Genomic DNA, 21,885 nt, shown 5'->3' with positions numbered 1-21,885 from the left:
ACACTTCAAAGACTCCCTAAAGATTCCCTCAACAAATACAGGAAATGTTAACACCTGGGAGACCCTCACTCAGAAGAAACTGGCTAGGCGGAATATGTTATCTGAAGGGACACAATTCTTTGAAAACAGCGACTAGTAGGAGGAGATACCGAAAAGGAACCAGAAAAGGAATGCCAGCAATCTCGAGATCAGGGAGCATTCCCATCTTCCGATTAGAAACATTTGGCAAATGTAAGCTCAGAAATGTGGCTCTAGGATTCGGCTCATCAGCCACACAAGGACCCACAGAAATACACAAACTCTGAAATGGAAGCTTGTTGATAGACAATCATGGTTGTTTGTGAGTGATTGCCAATGAATAAGCTGGAGGTGAGTATTCCCCCACCTCAGGGACAGGATGCCCTGCTTCACAGCACCACCGGTTATTTGGATAGCTGGCAGCACTGTGCTTGCAGCAATGCCAGGTAGAAGGGGGTAAAGGGGCACATTGGCCATTCCCAATTGGCATCTTTGCTGGAGCTGGGCACCAAGGTAAAAGATTGGAGTCAGACTGGGATAGAATATAGCCCAGGTTAAGTTGGTAAAACCTAACAGGGGAGATTGAATGGATAGTTTTGAAGTATCCCTGGGGAGGGAAAATGGAGAACTGTTGAGGTGATGATGATGGTGAAAAATATTATTGAATCACCATAGTAGACCTGGAATGAAGATCCCATGCCTGACACCAACCCTGAAGGTATTGGGCTCTTTTAACATGGCATACACCTCCCACATTTCAGGGAAACTAGATTAGACTAGATTACCTACAGTGTGGAAACAGGCCCTTCGGCCCAACCAGTGCACACTGACCCTCCAAAGAGTAACCCACCCAGACTCATTTCCCTCTGACTAATGCACCTAACACAATGGGTAATTTAGCATGGCCAATTCACCTGACCTGAACATCTTTAGACTGTGGGAGGAAGCCGGAGCACCCGGAGGAAACCCACGCAGACATGGGGAGAACATGCAAACTCACACAGACAGTCACCTGAGGCTGGAAGTGAACCTGAGACCCTAGTGCTGTGAGGCAGCAGTGCTAACCACTGAGCCACCATGCTGCCCCTGATTAGTGGTAAGTGTGGCTCATGAAGTGATCACTTTATGGCCTCAGTAGATCCAAACATGGATGACCTGCTTGATTCCCTCACTGCCCTTGCAACGTTTCATATTGGCCTCAGACAGACAGAAAGTAGCTATTGGAAGGTCACTTTCTAATTATTATGTCCTGCCCCTGAAAGGAACCTCCTAACTCTCCAGCATGGGTTTGGAAGGATGTGATTTTAATTCAGCCCAGGGAGGACATAGCATGCATAAGAAGGTTCAATAGGCATTAGCAATTGGGACAAAACTTATTTGATCCTTGAGATAGGACACCAGGCAGAAAAGGATATCCTGGAAACAGTAAGGACTGCAGATGCTAGAAGTTAGAGTCAATAGATATGAGGCTGGAAAAGCGCAGCAGGTCAGTTAGCATCGGGGAGCAGGAAAGGCAATGTTTTGGACCAACACCGTCCTTCAGGACCATGGAGGGAAAAGGAGCCCAGAGGGGCGTGGGGCTAAGGGAAGGGTAGGTGGGATGGTGATAGATGGATGCAGGTAATGAATTATTGTGATTGGTCAGTGGGAAGGGTGGAGTGGAAAGGTGGGAGGGGAGGTGAACAGGTTCGGAGAGGTCGGGGAGGGGGAGGGGGAGGGGTGGGGTTGCATACACGATAAGGCTTGGGCAGAAGGGACTTTGTAGCTGGTGAAGTCAATATTGAATCCATTGGGCTGTAGACTTCCCAAACGAAATATCAGGTGTTGTTCCTCCAGTTTCAGTTTGGTCTCACACTGACAGTAGAGGCAGCCAAGGATGGACATGTCGCTGGGAGAGTGGGAGTAAGAATTAAAATGGATGGCAACCGGAAGGTCAGGTTGCTTGATGCGTGCTGTTAGCTCATGTGATATATGCTATTGGTAAGATAGAGATACCTTTGAAGCTATCCAGATAGCATTCCTGTGGTTTACTCGAGTAAGATGGATTAACAATGGAGAATCACTTCACATTTTTTGGCCTAATTCTAAGCAAATAATAGTCGATTATGAACTTAATATTTCATTTGCTTTTCAAAGAAAAGGTTTTCTTTGAGTTATTGCGAAACCCGTGATTATGCAGCTAAGTCAGATGTATATATCAAATATCACCTCCTTTCCTGTGAAATCAAGCATTGTTCAATTGTTATATATTTTGACAGAGATGTCTCCTCTGTGGAGCTACTGATGAAATACCACCAGGGAATCAGAGCAGAGATTGATGCCAGGAACAGAAATTTCACTTCCTGCATTGACTTGGGCAAAACCATGTTAGCCCGCAATCATCATGCTTCTGAAGAGGTGAGACCACCATTTGTAGATATTATTGCTGCACAGTGTTTCAGCTTCTAGCATGGAGCTTATGAAGCTGAATGAAATAGTTTCCATGTAGCTTTTACATTGTGTAACTCAGTTGGTATTCTCAACCTTAATATTTACTTAAATTGTCCTGTGAAGAATTATTGCTCAAATAGATATTGTTGCAGCCAAATAGAAAAATAAATTGCAAGTAGGATGGGGGGTTACATGGCGGGTTTGAAGTTGATACTTTGGAATTAATTTTCCTAATCTGCTTCTCATCCATCTTCCCCATGTATCAAAAAATCAAGGAGGAACATTCCTGGGAAACCTATGATTTAGTGACGTGCACTGTTAGTTGTGCACCTATAGCACACTGAGGAAACTGAAATGGTAGTCTGCTCCATTACATAGCATAGCTACAGGAAGACATAGAGTGGGACTTGAGTATTGAAGGGAACATGATATTTAGGAATTACAGGAAGCTGGGAAAATGGAGAGGTGGTTTTGATAATTAATGAGTCAAAGAGTCATAGAGATGTACAGTATGGAAATTAACCCTTCGGTCCAACTTGTCCATCCCAACCAGATATACCAAACCTATCTAGTCCCACCTGCCATCACCCAGCCCATATTCCTCTAAGCCCTTCCTTTTCATATATCCATCCAGATGCCTTTTAAATGTTGCAGTTGTACCAGCCTCCACCACTTCCTCTGACAGCTCATTCCAAACACGCACCATCCTCTGCATGAAAAGACTGTCCCTTGGGTCTCTTTTATATCTTTCCCCTCTCACCCTAAACCTATGCCCTCTAATTCTGGACTCCCCCACCCCAGGGAAGACACTTTGTCTATTTATCCTATCCATGCCCCTCATGATTTTATAAACCTCTATAAGGTCATCCCTTAGGCTACAACAATCCAGGGAAAGCAGCCCCAGCCTATTCAACCTCTCCCTATAGCTCAAATCCTCCAACCCTGGCAACATCCTTGTTAATATTTTCTGAATCCTTTCAAGTTTCACAATATCCTTCTAATACGAAGGAGACCAGAATTGCACACAATATTCCAAAAGTGGCCTAACCAATGTCCTGTACAGTCCGCAACATGACCTCCCAACTCCTGTACTCAGTACTCTGACCAATAAAGGAAAGCATACCAAATGTGTTCTTCACTATCCTATCTACCTAAGACTCCACTTTCAAGGAGCTATAAACCTGCGCTCCAAGGTCTCTTTGTTCAGCAATACTCCCCAGGACCTTAACAATTAAGTGTATAATTCCTGCTAAGATTTGTTTTCCCAAAATGCAGCACCTCACATTTATCTAAATTAAACTCCATCTGCCACATCTCAGCCCATTGGCCCATCTGATCAAGATCACGTTGTAATCTGAGGTAACCGTCTTCACTGTCCACTACATCTCCAATTTTGGTGTAATCTGCAAACTTACTAACTGTACCTCTTACACTTACATCTAAATCATTTATATAAATGATGAAAAGTAGTGGACCCAGCACCAATCTTTGTGGCACTCCAATGGTCACAGCCTCCAGTCTGAAAAACAAACCTCCACCACCACTCTCTGTTTTCTACCTTTGAGCCAGTTCTGTATCCAAATGGCTAGTTCTCCCTGTATTCCATGAGATCTAACATATCAGTACAATAGAGAGAGAGAGAGATGACCTACATTCAGGAAACCAGGAACTAGAAATGGTTTGGTTGAAGATTAGAAATGATAATAGATTGATTTCTTAACAATAACCTTATAGAAGGATGAAACATAAAGGAAGGAAATATTGGAAGTTTGTTCAAGTACAGTGATAATCTTGGGGGATTTTAATCTGCATATAGATGCAAAAAAAATCAAATAGGCAAAGGTAGCACTGATAAAGCTTTCATAAAGTTTTCTCAGGACAGTGTCTTAGAATAGTGTGTCTGGCATGGCTGAAGAGTTCTATCTCTCCTAAACTGAACTGATTTTTTGTTTATTCATTCCGGGGATGTGCATGTTGCTGGCTAAGATAGGATTTATTGCCTGGTCTAATTGTCTTGGAGAAGGTGGTGATGAGCTGTCTTTGTGAACCACAGCATTCCGTAAGGGCTAGGCAAAATCAAACCTTGGATGGATCTTCAAATGAGGCTTTGTGGGTGAATCTTGGAGATAAGAAAGGGGGAAGTCACACTGTCAGAAGTGTATTATAGACCCCTAAGCAGTCAGTTTTTTAGAGAAACAGATTGGTTGACAATGCACTGAGATGTTTAAAAACAATAATAGTGCAATGAAAATAAGGGATTTCAACTTGATCAACAATGATTGGTTGCTCACAAGGTAAAGTGTATAGAGGGGACAGATTTCTTAAAATGTATTCAGGAGAACTTTTTATATTAAGGTGTAGAAGGTCCAACAAGGGACAGTGCAATGCAAGCCGATTCAGCGGGTATTTGAGATGGCACTGGGAATGCATTTTAGTGATAGCGACCACAACGCTATCCATATTAAGTTTGTTATGGAAAGGGAACAAATATGCAGAGAAGGCCTTTTGGGTTGGGCCAAGGTAAATATTATTAAAATAATGCAGAATCTGACCCAAGTAGACTGCAACAGCTACTTCTGGGTAAAGCTACAGCAGAACAGAGGATGGGTGAGAGTACAGCCCAACATGTTCCCTTAAGGGGGGAAATGTAGAAGCAACAAGCTAAAAGAGCTCTGGTTAAATGGGAATGTGCAGGACAGGATAAGAGAGAAAAGTGAATGCCCTTTAGTATGTGCAAAGGGAGCAAATCAACAGAGGCTCTCATGTGGTATAGAAAGTGCAGGGGGACACTTAAGAAAGCAATTCGGAGAGCCAAGAGTGGGTATGAGAAAACACTGGCAGGTAAGGTTAGGGAGAATCCCAAGACAATCTGTAAGTATATCTATAAGTGAACACAGCCAAGTGTGTCACACAAACCAGCCTTCCATCCATTGACTTCATCTATATTTTCCACTGCCTCGGGAAAGCAACTAACATAATCAAAGATCACTCCCACCCCGCTAATACTCTCTTCCATTCTCTTCCGAAGGGAAGAAAATATAAAAGCTTGAATTCACGTATGAACAGATTCAAGGACAACTTCTTCCCCACTGTTATCAGACTTTGAATGGACCTGCACCTTCTCTGTGGCTGTAACATTGTATTCTGCAAACTGTTCTGCTACCCTGATGCATTTTGTATGATGCAATCTGATTATTATAGGAGGCAAAACAACACTTTCCACTGTATCTCGGCACATGTAGCAGCAATAAATCAATCAATCAAGGAGAAAAGGGTAACCAGGAAGGGAGTAGGGCCTCTAGGGATGAGGCATGCACTCTGTGTACGGAGCTGCAGGACATTGGTAAGGTGTTAACCAAGAACTTCACCTCTGTCTTCACTTGGAAGAAGAAGGATGTAGATACGGAATTCAGAACTAGTCCTGTGAGATTCTTGAGCAGTCTGACGTGGGGGATGAGGAGGTTTTGGTAGGGTTAAAAGCGGATAAATCCTCAGATCCAGATAAGTTGTATTCCAGGCTGCTGTGGGCATCAGGGAGGAAATTACAGGGGCTCCTGAGCCAAGTTTTTAATTCCTCTCTGATAACCGGGGATCACTAGACTGGGCCAAGGGCTAGAAAGTGGCATGAGTGTAGATGTAGAGTACTCTTCATGTGTGTAGACATGATGGGCTGAAGGGGCTCTTCTGTACTAATGATTCTCACTTGTCTTGATAAACCCTTGAAAATCCTGCAGAGAAGGAGATTGCCTCTGCTTAAAATGTTCAGTGATGCAGCCTCCACCATTTCTGAGGCAGAATTCCAAATTTGCACAGCCATCTGAGAGAAAAAAAAGTCCTCATCTCTGTTCTGAAGGGGCCATCTCTTGTCTTAAAAAATAGGGCCCCCTCGTTCTGGATAATGCACTAAAGGAAGCATTCTTTCCACGTTCTTCTTAACAAGATCACTTGACATAATACACTTCAATCAGGACACTTCTCACGGTTGAAACAAGTGCGGTCATTGCAGCCTATCCTCATTAGTTAGCCCCTTAAATTCCAGGCAAACCTCTGAACCACTATTTGTTTGAAACAAATGCTGACATTACTTTTCTGTAGAAACTGAGGTAGGGAGAGGTATGTTTTTCAATTGAAATAGTCACCAAACTGTTCAAGCATCACAAATATAAACATAACTCTTATTAATCTAAGCAGCTTCATATGTCACTGTTTACACTCCAGCATTCATATAATTGTTTCTCGATTATAAATCCCATAATACTCAAAATTTATATGTAAAATAGAATGCACCATTGATGTCCACAAACCTTTACCTCCTTAGATTAAAGACAAGCTGGTACAACTCACAGAGAAGAGAAAATCAATGATGGATAAATGGGAGGAGCGCTGGTGCTGGTTACGTCTTTGTAAGTGAAATGCTATCCACATATTTTCTTTTTCAGACACTTCAGTGCACCACCGAAAGAATGTTGCTCTGTCAGACGTGCTGTCTTTCAGTTAAGCTGTATAATCTAGGTTTTGTCTGCCTTATCAGGTGAACCCAAGAGTGCTGTTTTGAAAAATTGTACGAGTTATCTCTATCATGCTCAATATTTATCCCTCAACTAATATCGCTAAAGCATTATCTGGTGATGAGCTCATTACCCTCTATGGGAATGTGTTGTGCTGTTTCCTTGCATTATCTCAGTGAAGGAAGCAGATAAAACATTGTTGAATTAGCTTCATATTTGTATGGGTTTCACTGACATCCTCTACACTTAAAGCTTATACTGTAATATGCAAACCATGAGTGGTTTTATCAGTTCCTGTAAGCTGTTGCAGACAAAAAAAACATTTTGCCTGAGTACAACCCATGGGAGTTGGGCCAATCCACAGTCTGGGGGAACTGATTAGATTAGCTTCCCTACAGTGTGGAAATGAGCCCTTCGGCCCAACAAGTCCCCACACCGACCCTCTGAAGAGTAACCCACCCAGACCCATTTCTCTCTGACTAATGCACCTATCACTGTGGGCAATTTAGCATGCCCAATTCACTTGACCTGCATATCTTTGGATTGTGGGAGGAAACCTATGCAGACACAGGGAGAATGTGCAAACTCCACATAGCTGGTCGCCCAAGGCTGGAATCGAACCTGGATCCCTGGCGCTTTGAGGCAGCAGTGCTAACCACTGAGTCACCGTGCCACCCTGGTGAAGGATCCCATTGGAGGAGCTCTGTCTTATGTAACACATTGCTGGAATATCTGAGTCACACTTGTATCATGCTGTGTAAGCTGTAGTACATGTCAACCAGATGTGATATAGCACCAAAGAGATTGTATAAGCCAGAGGAAGACAGCATGCTGAAGTGGATGAGAAAGAAGGAAATGAATAAGACAACTATGGCCAGGCATCCTGAAGCCTAAAGCTACATTTGGCTACATTAACAGCAAAGGACTAAAGTCAAAACCAACTTCCTGGCAATGTACATTCTGCATTCTGTTAACAGTCTGCGAAAGTGAACCTTGTGCTGCAAAGCAATGACCCCATTATTCCTGAAGTCATACTAAATTGTTAATTTTTTTTGTAAGGTGCATGCGGTACTCTAACTTAAAGCAAACTGTGACTTCTGGGGATCTGAAACTGAAAGTGACGGGAAACTTAGCAGGTCTGGTAGCATCTGTGGAGAGGAAGCATAGCTAATATTTTGGGTCCAGTGACCCTTCCTCAGAATCCAGTAACATTAACTCTGCGTTTTACCCCTGTTACTGCCAGACTAGCTGAGGAACTCAGCAGATCTGTCCTCTTCCGTGGCAAAAGAAACAAAGTTAAAATTTTGAGTTGAGCAACCATTTGTTAGAAAGCCCAGTTGCCTGATTATCTGACCAAGGTTGACAGAATAATTGTACAAAACAAGAATTATTATTTGTTATATGTAGTTAGACAATAGCTACAAATAAAAAGGTATAAAGCATTAGCATCTAATACCAATAACTAAATAACCCTTGTGAGTTCCTCCTTCGTGCCATACACACACAACATTATTTACATTATTGGTGGAGGATTCTGAAATTGAGATGTTTCTCCTTCAGCCTTGATGTTAAGTTGTCCTTCCCTGGAAGCTTCCATTGGTATGTTAAAAGCACAGATTGATTGATGCACTTGGAAAATATCTCTGATTCGTCAAATCTAAAGTTGCAGCTCATAGCAACTGCTGCTGGAAAAGTTTAACCTTTTCTTCAAGTTTAAACTGAGCTTTTTTATTGTACAGAACAGACAGTTCTGATTGAGACGACAAAAACACATTTGTCTGTATCTTTCTCTCTCTCTCTCTGCCTGTGTCTCTGGAACTTTGTTTCCAGTTCCAAACTGCTCAGTTAGCTGAGAACCAATCATCTTTGCTTGGAAGCAACTCCTTGGCTTCTGATCATCTGCACATCGCAAGAACCCATAGCCACAAAATGTAGAGTGCATAATAGATAGTGCAGTCCTTGCTGTGAGGTTATGCAGCCAACCTAGTAAATCCCTGTTTGTTTTTTTCAAAAGTGGTTCCTTATCCTTGCTGTTCGGTTTTTAAAGAGACAGAAATTAAAAAGGCACACTCCTTACCCAACAAGGCTGCAAATAACACAGTGACAGACAATGATAAATTTGTCTTTAAACCTGTTTTTGATCTGAAGTGGAGAGGCACGGTTTCATTTAAATCTGCGTGTTGCTTTAAAAAATTATTTTAAAATGAATCTTATGTAATTGAAGTGAAGTAAGTGACTGTTCCTAAAGCGGATTTAATTTTCAGTTATTTAGCTTCCTCACTGAACTTTTCACCAGAAAACACCACCAATTCCGAAAGCTGAACGTTAAAAATCACACAACATCAGATTATAGTCCAACAGGTTTGCTTTCGGAGGACGGCTCCTTCATCAGGTCGTTGTCAACCACTTGCTGAAGGAGCATCACTCCGAAAGCCAGTGCTCCAAATAAACGTGTTGGACTATAACCTAGTGTTGTGTGATTTTTAACTTTGCATACCCCAGTCCAACACCGGCGTCTCTGAAAGCTCTGAAAGCATCTCTGTTAAAATCATTCTCAAAATGAATATCCTGCATTAGCAAAGTTCAAATGCCTAAATCTTTCCAACCCCCTAAACATCACAAAATCTTTTTTCCTCGTGGTAACTGATTAAAATCTTTGCATTATTATGTTTTTCTGCTTTTCCAGTACTGGAAGTGTGTCAGTTTGCAAGAGATGCTTCAGTTGCTGAAGCATGGCTGATTACACAAGAGTCTTACCTTAACAGCCGTGACATTGGGAACAGCGTGGATCAGGTTGAAAAACTCATCAAGAAGCATGAGGCATTTGAAAAATCGACAGCCACTTGGGACGAGAGGTTTTCCGCACTGGAAAGACTCACCACTGTAAGTGAAAACCAAGAGAAACGTCCAAGAAACATGTATTTAACAGGCTAAAGATTAGTACTGAACTGTGTAGTTCATTCTGAGCTCTTAATGCATGAATAGTGCTTTTTTAAAGTGTGAATTTTCACTGGATACATGACTATCAAAGCTCTATGATTCAAATTTTGGATTGTAATGCAGTGACTCGCTTTGTCATTTGTTGCAAAATTTGTTGATGTTTGTCCACAAAACTATCGATCCATGCTTTTAAAACTCCCAGTGACATCAATTGATTCCTATTAATTTACTAATTTAAACTAAAATCCTAGCGGTAATCAAACTGTGGTTCTCACCTCCTTGTTAACCACATCTTATTCCATGTTCTTCCAGTCAAATAAAAACCAGTCAAATAAGAACTGCGGATACTGTAAATCAGGAGCATAGGTGGGGAGTTGCTGAGGGGGCTCTGCAGGTCTGGTGACATCTGTGAAGGAAAATCAGAGTTAACATTTCGGGTCCAGTGATCCTTCCTCTGGTTTCTCATCAGAGATGCTGCTGGACCTGGTGGGGATTTTTCCAGCTGCTTCTGTTTGTTTTCCATGTTATTCCAGTTGTTTGATTTGTCTCCAGCATTAGGATTTTTATAATTATCTCTCTGCCTCCTTTACTGTGATTAAAATTGTCCCTTTAGTTGTTATTCAGTTGTAGACACGTCACTCACACCATCGAACACCCTTGGTCACCTGCAGAGACTTATTATCCAACACTCCACTCACCTCATTTGTATGATCTTTTGATCTGTCTGCCCATAAATTCTGTGGTCTGTGTGTTTCCCTCTCACTACATCTGACGAGGGAGCAGCGCTTTGAAAGCTTCTGATTTCAAATAAACCTGTTGGACTATAGGCTGATGTTATGTGGTTTTTGACCACGTCTTAATAGACACTGGTAAATTGACAGCAATTCAGGTGATATCATAAACTAACAGGGTGATGGTGAAATTGCTGGTGTTTTGTTACTCAAAGGTGCATTTATGGTTTAGTACTCTGGTTGCCATTTAGTAATATTTTAGTAATCTTTAACCACCCTCCCACGAGATCAGTAATTTAAGGATTATGGGTGGAATTGTCCCAGCACCGAAGAACATGAGATTCTGGGGCCTTGCCAGAATCCAATAGCGTGAAGGCTGCTGGTTGGTGAGCCAGGGGTGTGCCTTGATCGTAGGCACGTCATGCCCAGTCGCATGCATGAACATAGGGCATGGACATGGGGCGAGGGGTTGCTGAGAGGTATTCCACTGCCCTTTCTTTTGGCGTCCCTGCCTCTCTCTCCCCATCTCATCCACCCATGGAAATAACCCACCACCACTATCGGAGCTGTCCCACTTGTTCTTATTCATGAATTCTGGGGTTCTTCATGTTATGGAGCAGACCAGCCTCCCTCAGAATATATTAAGAAGGTAGCAGAAACCCTAACCTTTTCCTATTTTAAAGGTAGATGTAAGCTGCTGTGTTCCAGATCACAATTTGATTTGTCAAATTACTCGACATTATGAAAATTACCATTTGTTCAAATGCTATTGTTAAAATACAGCAAAAGAAAGAGGAACGTGGAATAACTTAACTCTATTGGCAAGCTTGACAGAATAATAGTTTACTTTACTGCTAAACAGTAACTGTTCCAATATAGTAACATCCCGTAAACATGCCCTTGGCAAAAGGCAAATTCAGAATGTGGATTGTGTCACATACAACTCCAACCCAGGAGTAAAGAGCATCAAAAGACAGAGATTTCTCAGAGAGAGACAACTCCAGTTTTCAGCTGAAGCAATGAGAGATGTGACAGCTTTTCACAACCCCAGCAGCTTCTACTCCTGAAAAAAATAAAACTCCCTTGTTCTGTAGGTGGGAGCTTGACTACACCCACTCAGGCTGCTTCTATTGTTGCAACATCTTATAAAAAAAACCCAGGGTTTCAAAAATTATTTATTTTCTCATAGACTGCTCAGCATCTGTCACCCAATCTGTCTCTCTCTCTCTGAAAGAAACCAGGACAAAACACAGCTCTTAAAGCCACAGTATCATCACACTTAGTAGCTACTACCTTCCTAGGTGGCACGGCCAAACACAGATTAAGATTAGACATGACTTAATTTGAGATGGCCAACATCCCACTGATGTTGCTGCAACTGCCCAATTGATAAAGGTTCCATCAGGCCTTCCTTAGAAGGTGCAGCATAGTCTCTCGCCAGCTGTCCACTTGGCAGGTCACGGACTTTTCGTCAGAAGTGGGAAATGCTTTCTGAGGAAGAAGTAGATGGGACATGGACAAAAGGGATGTCTATAATAGGGTGGAAGACAGTAGAGGTTGAACAATAGGGAAGTTGTATGCCCAGAGGAACATCTAATGCGAATGGCGATGAAGCAAGGGAAGAAACAAAAGATCTGACTGAAGCAAAATGTATTTCTTTCTTCAAGAATAAGAATGATGAAGAGAGAAACCGAAACATCCAAAAGAAAGGAGGTAAATGAGGCTGTAGTATAAAATTTTTGAACACATTGTTGAATCCAGAAGCTTGTAAAATGCCTAATCGAAAGATGAAAAGCTGCTCCTTTAACGTCCATTTGAGTTTGACTGGAACAGTACAGCAGTCCAAGGATAGAGATGTCAGTGTGAGAGTTTGACGAAGAATTAAAAAAGACAGCTCACCAGAAGCTCAATTTGAACTGTGTTCTGCAAAGGAATGACTTGATCTATGTTTGGTTTCCCCGATGTAGAGGAGACTGCATTGTGCACAGTCAATACAGTAGAAGAGATTCGAAGAAGTACACATACATCACTGCTTCACACAGCAGCAATATTTGGTGCCCAAGTGTACATTTCAAAGTTGATTCATATCCTGTAAATTACCTTTAAAGTTGAAATGTGATCACTGACTACTGACCTGCAGCATTAGATTACTTACAGTGTGGAAACAGGCCCTTCGGCCCAACAAGTCCACACCGACCCGCCGAAGCGCAACCCACCCATACCCCTACATATACCCCTTACCTAACACTACGGGCAATTTAGCATGGCCAATTCACCTGACCCGCACATCTTTGGACTGTGGGAGGAAACCGGAGCACCCGGAGGAAACCCACGCAGACACGGGGAGAACGTGCAAACTCCACACAGTCAGTCGCCTGAGGCGGGAATTGAACCCAGGTCCCTGGCGCTGTGAGACAGCAGTGCTAACCACTGTGCCACCGATTGATACTGCTTTCCTTTGCATAGATGCTGTCTGACTTTCTGAGTATTTCCAGCATCCACAGCATTTCATTTTGCCTTTAATAAGGTACAAATATCAAGAAAAACCAGTTACTTTTGCACTAATATTTTAAACAGGTTCATTGACCAACTCAGACAAAGAATTTTCCACCTTAAAGAGAGCCATTTGAACAATTGAACAATCAACATTGCCTTTAGTTCAGCATTTTTACTATTAGCATGGATTACTTGAGTCCTGGATTGAGATTTAAATACATTGTGCCAAGCAGACATTGAAGGAAGCAGCTGTCCCAATTAAAAAATATATAGAGTCAGTAGTTGATTGTTACTGTCTAATAATCATGAAATACCACTCATTTATTATAAACAAATGTATTTTGTAATTGTTCTCTGTTGCTTTAATTTGATAGCTAATTCCTGACATAAATTTGGATATTTCTTTACTAATTCAGTTTTATTAACTTCTAGTGTAGATTGCATTAGTTGGTTGCAGTCTAAGATATGAGTCAGAAGATTGTGCGTTGAAGTCCCATTCTAGGCTGCCTCTCCAGTGCAGAATTAAGGGAGTGCTGGACTGCCAAAGATGTTGTCTTTCAGCTGAGACATTAACCCAATGTCCCATCTGCTCTCTTAGTTTGGCGTAAAGATCCCATGACATTATTTTAAAGAAGAGCATGGGAGTTATCCCAGCATCTTAACCATTGTCTATGTCTTAATCACATCACAAAAGCTGATTATCCATTATTATGATCTGGGTGTGTGTGGGAGTTTCTGTGCCCAAATTGATCACAAATTACTACAATTCAAAAATGCCCTTCAATGACAGTAAAGTAGTTGGAAATGTGCAATGATAATGACAGGCTCTGTAGAAAGGTGAATCTGACTGTTGTTTATACCTACACTGCTGTATTTAGTGTGATCTATCCCTACACTGTTGCTTTCTTGTAGTTGGAGTTATTGGAGATTCGAAAGAAACAAGAGGCTCTCAGGCAAACCATGGAGGTGCAGCTACAACCAGAGTCAGAACTGGATCATAATCAAATCCCACCTGATACTGACCAACAACCAGCCGATCAAACACATGTGGAAAAGTGAGTATTAATGTTATGTTTCTCCTGGCATCCAATGAATAAATGACACTGGAGGAGGCTTCCAAGAACCACCCTGTTTTTTAGTGTGAAACAGTCTGCCTTTGTAGAGATTGATGTCAGGTTAGTACAGGGGAATACTGAAATATAAACAATAGTTACAGCAAATCTTTCTAAGATCTAAGGCTGTACCTTCAATTGTCTCGGCCCCAGCTCTGCAATTGCCTTCCTACATCTCTTTTCCTCTCTACCACACTTTCCTCCTTTAAAAAACTTCTTAAAAGTTACCTGTTTGGTCATCTGACTTCTTTCCTCCTAATGTGACTCAGTGGTAGCATGTTTGTTTTGTAATGTTCCTGTGAAGGGCCTTGAGCTGTTACGCTTCCTGAAAGATACTATGTAAGTTGTTTTTATGGGAACATATTTACCAAGGACTTTTACATTGTTTAAAAATCGCAACAGAGTTCTCTTCACAACAAGACACAAAGCAAAGTTACATCTCGTTTTTTGGCTTATGTGGCAACAGCAAGATACATGTTTGAATTCTCTTTTTAGAATTTGGTAGTTTGTTCTCAAAATAGATGCGGACGACAAAGGCTTAATGCTTCAGAACAACATTGAAACTTGTCTTTCAACCTTTCTCTCCTCCATCTTGCACCCTTTCTACTAATCACAACATCCACCTCCTTAAATTATTCCGTGGTTGTTGCCTTCACTGCTTTGTGTTACTTTCTGAAATCATTGCACATAAGTCATCAAAATACAATGGTTGTTATTGGATATGTTTTCAAGATTAAATATTGTCTGGAATTATGTTGATTTTTTTTCAGGGAAAAGATAAAGCATGTTTAAAACCTGTTACATGCCAATGCTGGTGAACAATGAAACACCTTCCACTTTAAATAACCACTGCTAGTTAACCATTGTTGTTAAGTACAACTAACTTAGACGAGATGAAGAAAATCTTTTTGTTTTAGCATAACCTCAGAAGCATCCTCTTCCTACCAAGGTGACATTTCCATTTAACAAACCAGCCACTAAGAAATTAATCCTCTGGGTCAGATTGTCAACTTGAGCTCGTTAGGATTGACTTACAAGACACTGTTTGCTTTTGGTCCAGTTGGAATTGGTTTGAGACCACTCTAACTCAGTTCACTGTAGACTTTTAAAAAATCCAATTTGTGAATACATGCTCAAGTACTTCATGTACTCAGACTGTGTTACCATAAGCACTTTACGGAAATATAATCTAGATGGTTGAACCACTGTTTGGGCTTTTGCCCTAAATGTTGATTTTCCTGCTCCTCGGATGCTGCCTGACCTGCTGTGCTTTTCCAGCACCACTCTGATCTAAACTCTGGTTTCCAGCATCTGCAATCCTCACTTGTGCCAACTGTTAAACCCACTGTGCTTTCCAGCTTGAACACTGCTGGAGGTTGTAGGGTCAGTGACAGACATAAGAGCCAACACTATTACAGACACATCTTTGATGCAGCCTATATCATACACTTAGTAACTTGTTGCTGTATCCACCCTTACTATTGGTCTGACTCGCTACATGATAAACCAACTCAATAGATCATGGCATATAAAGATTTTTCAGTAACGCTATCCTGCACCTTTAGCTTCTGCTTGTCCTTTTATACTTTGGGTTAATCGCTGGTCATATTAATGCTAGCTTTCTGACTTGTAAAACTTTTAATTGTGATGTTGACCTAAACTTCATTCTGGGAATCACCAGCTCTTTCTTACCCAAGCCTGGCTGTCTCATTATTTCTTTGAGAAGTTGATTTTGCTGGTGTTGCCTTGTCCATAGCTGTCTCAAAAACAGGTTGATTACAGTTATCTGAAAGATCTTACTTTGTGGCTGAAAATGTGGGACAACAAAATACTACTAATTTTAGATTAGATTACTTACAGTGTCAAAACAAGCCCTTCGGCCAACAAGTCCACACCAACCCGCCAAAGCGCAACCCACCCAGACCCATTCCCCTACATTTTCCCCTTCACCTAACACTACGGGCAATTTAGCATGGCCAATTCACCTAACCTGCACATTTTTGGGTTGTGGGAGGAAACCGGAGCACCCGGAGGAAACCCACGCAGACATGGGGAGAATGTGCAAGCTCCACACAGTCGCCTGAGGCAGGAATTGAACCCGGGTCTCTGGCACTGTGAGGCAGCAGTGCTAACCACTATGCTACCGTGCTGCCCATTTTATCCTCAGCCGCTGAATCCATAGAGAATGTGGCCCTGGCGTTTCAGAGCATACACCATATCCATGGCAGTGACCGTCTTGTGCTTGGCGTGCTCAATATAGGTGACCACATCACGGATCACATTCTCCAGGAAAACCTTCAGCACCCCACGGGTCTCCTCGTAGATCAAACCCGAGATGCACTTGACCCCGCCACGGCGAGCCAGGCGCCGGATGGCTGCTTTCGTAATGCCCTGGATGTTATCACGGAGCACTTTGCGGTGCCGCTTCGCTCTGCCTTTTCCTCCTTTACCTCTTCCAGACATTACGCTTCTTCACTCCAGTTGCTACTTTGTGATTGCTACTAACAATACAGTTATCCTTTTTGAAATGAATTTGGACAGAAGTTTTTTGAAAAAAATCAAAGTCCAGACATTTAATTGGTGCGCATTTTGACAGTCAATTAGCCCATTAAAATAATATTGCAAGAAAGATTTATGTCACCCATGCAAAATCACAATAGCTGGTTAGCTTCACATTTTGTATTTTATACTTAATTGGTGAGAGTGTCTCAAATTGCAGGAACTTACTTGTTTCTCCTTTATCATTCATCTGATTGGAGTAATTGAATAGTATCTGACAACAGTCAGACATCATTAAATATTATTGTATTTGACAAGTGTGTTCTTTCCTCAATTATGATTTCTTTTTAAAATGTAAAATAAGAAGTGTGAATGCAATTTGCTGTAACTTCAGACTTCCATCAGCACTCCAGTGTGATTCATTTTGAACAGTGCAAATTCTCTGAAAAAGATAATTCTACTAGTTATAAGAGATGGGTCTCTGGGCAATTAGTTGTATTATTTGGATGATTGCATGCAAACGTTCTTCAATTAACCAAACCAAATTCAAGCTAAAAGTGCCCTGTTTCCCTGCCAATGTAGAGACACTAGGAATAGACATACTACAGATGTGTCACTTGATAATATGTTTTGTTGTCCTTTAGGACACAGGAAGAAGAATGGAAGATGGAAGGTCCGAAGGGAGCAGAACTAACTCCTCATGTAACAGATGAGCCATCACTGGTCAGTTACCAATCTAAATTCTGTCATAGTTCCCATCGTTTCAAGACAACCTAGAATGCCAATCATCACCTTATCTGAAACTGATTCCTCCTCTTGCAGTGGTTTGCTCTTCTTCTTATCCATCTGTTGTTTGTTTGCTTTTGTATAACCAATGGATGTACAGGCTAAGTCTCAACCCAACTTCATTAAAATAGGCTGGCAAAATTATATTTCCGAGGCTGCAAAATTACAGGTAGTGGCATGAATGAAGCACAAGCACCAGAAATAAAGATGTGCTGAGAGATGAGAGAAATAATGAATATAAAGGAAAATTGGTTTGAGTTTCTGAATTGGATTTAAACACCATTTGGGCCTGGATTTGTCTTGATAGCAATGCAAAATGCCTCATGTGTCCCAATAGACACCCAACTCAAGGCTTAGTTCCATGGTAATCAATGGAATTAATCATCCAGTGAAGAGTATAACAGCTGGCATGTTTTGTAGCACAGACCAAGGCAAATTTCTGCCATGGTTGTATTTTACTTGCCCTAAAGGTTGCTAGCATAATGAAAACTGGAGATTTCCTACCAAAGACTTAGGGCCCCAGGTTAGTGAAATGCAAGATACAAATTACAAAAGTCTTGCCATTTGCCACTTTGTGTCCACACTGGCTGTAAGCATTTTAACTTGCTGCCAGTCTGCTGCACTTTACCCATAACTCTGGTTCCATTTCAATAATCACCCAATGTCCATCTGAATGCTCCATTTGAACCTGCCTCCAACACATTTCCAGGCAGTGCATTCCAACCCTCAACTATTTTGCTGAGTGAGAAAACTTATTTTTCTCATCTCACTTTAGCTACGTTTGCAAAACACTTCAAAACTGAGCCCTCTGGGTCTCAAAGCCTGAAGCAGTTACAAACAGATTCACAAGTACTGAGTCTACTGCATCTCAGGAAAATTTCAGTGTTAGAAAATGTAGAAATGATTGTGTTGTGGGTTATTTTTTAAATAAGGTCTGTAAACTCTGTGATATTTTTGTACCTAAGTTGCATTTATACAATTTTTGGAAGTTTTTTTTAACCTTTTTTAAAATATTTCCCTTATTCACCTTTTCACTTTGCTTTTTAAAAAGTTCGGACACCAAGCGCGATTTGTATCAGGGCATAGGAGCCAGAATAGACTATTCAGCTCATGAGACTGCTGTGCCATTCATCTGGAATATGGCTGATGTTCCAACTCTTTCTTACAGTATCCCTTTAATATCTATGAACATACTCAAATATTGAGTTTTTACAGCCCTCTGGTGTTGAGAATTCTGAAGATTCAGAAACTCATGATTCTCATCTCATTCTGAGACTAGGTCCCCAGTGCTAGACTTCTTAAGCAATGGAAACATCCTTCTTGCATCTATACTGTTGATCCCTGTTAAGAATTATTGTTTGCTTTAATGAGATCACCTTTCATTCTCTGAACTTAAAGAGAAACAGGCCCAATCCCCTCAGTCTCTATTCATCAGCCAATCCCATAGTCCCAGAAACCAGTCTGGTGAGGCTTAAACTGGAATGATTACTCCAAATGTCAATATAGCTGCTTGTATACAATAAGCAGGCCGCGATGGCCATGAGAAGCATTTGTGCATGCATCACAGATCCGTGATGTCAGTGTCGGCACACGGGCAGATGGTGATGTTGGCAAGAGGCTGGGATTAGGCGCCACTGGAGAGACTGGGGTCAGGTTGAAGCTGACCATTCCTTTCCTGACAGCGTAGCTCTCTGTTGCCTGGCTTGCATTTGGAGGGAGCATGCTGGTGCACTGCTCAACAATGCTCTGGAGTACGCAGACTGCGAGAGCTGCCAATAGATAGTCATCCATTTGTCAGATCTACAAACGAAGAGGGCAGAGGGATCACCTGGTTATTCCAGAAACAAAGTTATCTGCAAAAAAAGACCCATGCACTGAAAATTCAGATGAGCTTCTCGACAGCTGCCTTTTTATTGCTTCGCAGAGATGGGGCATGTGCAGATGTTGCACCACTTAATGATGCTGTTCACAATAAACACAACCTTCTTGCACTCCCTAGACAACAAGTGTGCCCTCTTTTCAGCAGGGACCAAGACCAAATCTGTTTGCAATCTTACCAAAGGTCTCTACAATTACTGCAAGGCATCTGTACCCAAACCTACTTGACTGGAAAGCTAGAATACAATGCCGAATTGGATCCAATGGCAGTGGATTCAATCCCCACCCCAGCTGCAAGTAGTCATAAAGGGTGCTGTACTGGAATGATATGCCTCTGATCCTTTGGAGTTTTGCTTAGATGATGATGATCTTGCCTCAGGGGAGGTAGAGTCATAGAGATGTACAGCACAAAAACAGACCCTTCGATCCAACTCATCCATGCTGACCAGCTTTTCCAACCCAATCACATCCTGATTCTTACATTTCATTTGTGTTTCTGGGGGAGAAAGCAACGAAATGTAAACTCCATCTTGGCTACCATCATATATCAAAGGTGCTAGTTAAATTTATGTTTTCAGTGATAAGTTAATTCACAGGAAGTTCAATGTAAAATACAGAGCAACTGATAAAATTATAATGCAACATATTAGAGATTCTCCTGGATATAACGTGGCCATATTTGGCATGACTAAAGAGCAGCTACTAAACACAAGTAACTCATTTAAAGTTGCAACTTTGAATTCTGATTTTAACTGTTACCTTATTAAAGCACATGCCATGTTCATCCTTAGTGTTTATCCAAAAGTGACAAATTGGAGATGGAATTCAAATGTTTATTAATGTCATAGGGGCCTATATAAAGAAATGTACTTGATTAAAGTTGCAGTTTTCATTTTCCTGATTCTTATCATAGCTGCTGCTGTCTAAAGTGTACAGAGTGTACTCCGCAATGATTCTTGTTACATGCCTATTGTCAATTCATCCCAGTTATGCGCATAAAGTTATCAGCTTGATAATAATGCTCTGGTTTCAGATATTTCCTTCAGAATTGGGCCAAACACAGATATTACTATTAATTGATTTTAAAAATATCAGAAATCAATAACTAAGGAGAGGAAGGAAGATTTCTTCTGGGCAAAGTGCATTAATGGCAATGCGAACATAGCTGCAAGATTTCATTTTTGTTCTTTTGATGTGGCTATGCCAGAAATTGAAATTAAAATAAATTATCCAACCATAATTTATGTTGCTGTAATTCAGAGCAACCCAAAGAAATTTCCATGACTATCACATTTGGATTGCGTTGTTTAGGGATACAGAGGGAGGAAAATGAGACTGCAACTTTAAAGAGCATTTAAAGTTTTGAAGGAAGTTTGAGCTCATCTGAACAGCAAATAAGCTTTCTCTCAAAACTAGTACTTCACTGTCCAGAGAATTACATTAGCAAACCTGATTAGTGTTCTCTGCTAGTGATTATAGAAGTTTGTGCCATTCCAAAAGTAATGTTGACCAACGTACCTTATGGAAGTAATGTACTTTTGATCACATGTCAAACGTGGTTTATTTGCAAAATGGGTGTGTCATACAATGGATACCAAGCAGTTCAGTGTACTCAAATATTTCATTTGCTAAGGTGGAAATATGTTTTGTCATTAGATTAGGGAAACCAAAATTACTGTTGGATCAGTACCCTTTGGATTCCCTCTCTCAGTCTGCCTTGCTATATCCTACATAACAACCGGTTGTCCTGAGATGGCATTTGCTGCACCTTAACCACCAATAACCTTGTCTTTACTGCTTCTGCTTGAAGTTTGTTTTAAAAATTAACATGTCATGGTACAAGAAAGACTTCAGAGAAGGCTATAATACGGCAAATGCTTTGCCTTTTCATTCGTGTTTCTTGATTCACATAGACCTAATACAGCACTAGGAGATGAATGCCGAGTTATTTAGGAAACTTAATCATCACATCATTATTGTACTTGATACTCTTCCACGTTTAACCAGTTATCCACCTACTCTTATTCTGATAATATGGGTCTTGATTTTACATTTGCTGTTAGAACCAACTGTGCTGTAATGCTGATCTTGAATTGTAAGATGTTCAGTATTTGAAAGAGCTCCTTGTTTTTAATATTTATAATGAGATTTCTGGTGATAGGAGTCATCAAATCTGTCAATATCTTTGGGTATATGGGGCTGGTGGATGGTTTTCCATCCCCTGATATAATAGGTGACCTATGCTCCCCAAGTGGAAGATGTTGGTTTTAGGTGGGACCGCAATTCTGTGATCCATGCTGTCTGTAAGGATCGTATATGCTGAACTACAAGAGCCACCCAATTTTATTATTTTATTGTTTGAAGGAAAAAGCATAATCAATTAGAGATTGACCTGTTCAAAGTGTGAAAGCAACAGGTGTCTGCGCGCTCTGGATACTGAAGTGATCGGATTGTTAGGATGAAGCCCTTACTCTAGATTCTGTAGAG

At 41.1% G+C, this 21,885-nt stretch overlaps 1 protein-coding gene across 5 annotated transcripts in view; it reads left to right on the top strand.

The window, feature by feature from the left end:
* The window catches only part of LOC132818130 (spectrin beta chain, non-erythrocytic 1-like), a 269,507-nt gene that overhangs the window by 207,333 nt on the left and 40,289 nt on the right, over positions 1 to 21,885 (top strand). For all 5 annotated transcript variants that reach the window (XM_060828851.1, XM_060828852.1, XM_060828848.1 and 2 more), the window contains 5 exons: positions 2,277 to 2,415; positions 6,767 to 6,851; positions 9,643 to 9,839; positions 14,036 to 14,178; positions 17,379 to 17,457. In XM_060828851.1, the coding sequence (XP_060684834.1) occupies positions 2,277 to 2,415; positions 6,767 to 6,851; positions 9,643 to 9,839; positions 14,036 to 14,178; positions 17,379 to 17,457 (643 nt within the window). The remainder of the gene's footprint in view (positions 1 to 2,276; positions 2,416 to 6,766; positions 6,852 to 9,642; positions 9,840 to 14,035; positions 14,179 to 17,378; positions 17,458 to 21,885) is intronic.

The sequence above is a fragment of the Hemiscyllium ocellatum genome, chromosome 8 (genome assembly GCF_020745735.1).
Source record: "Hemiscyllium ocellatum isolate sHemOce1 chromosome 8, sHemOce1.pat.X.cur, whole genome shotgun sequence".
Taxonomy (NCBI): Eukaryota; Metazoa; Chordata; class Chondrichthyes; order Orectolobiformes; family Hemiscylliidae; genus Hemiscyllium; species Hemiscyllium ocellatum.
The sequence above is the reverse complement of the archived record's forward strand: the minus strand, read 5'-3'. Positions and strand labels throughout refer to the sequence as shown.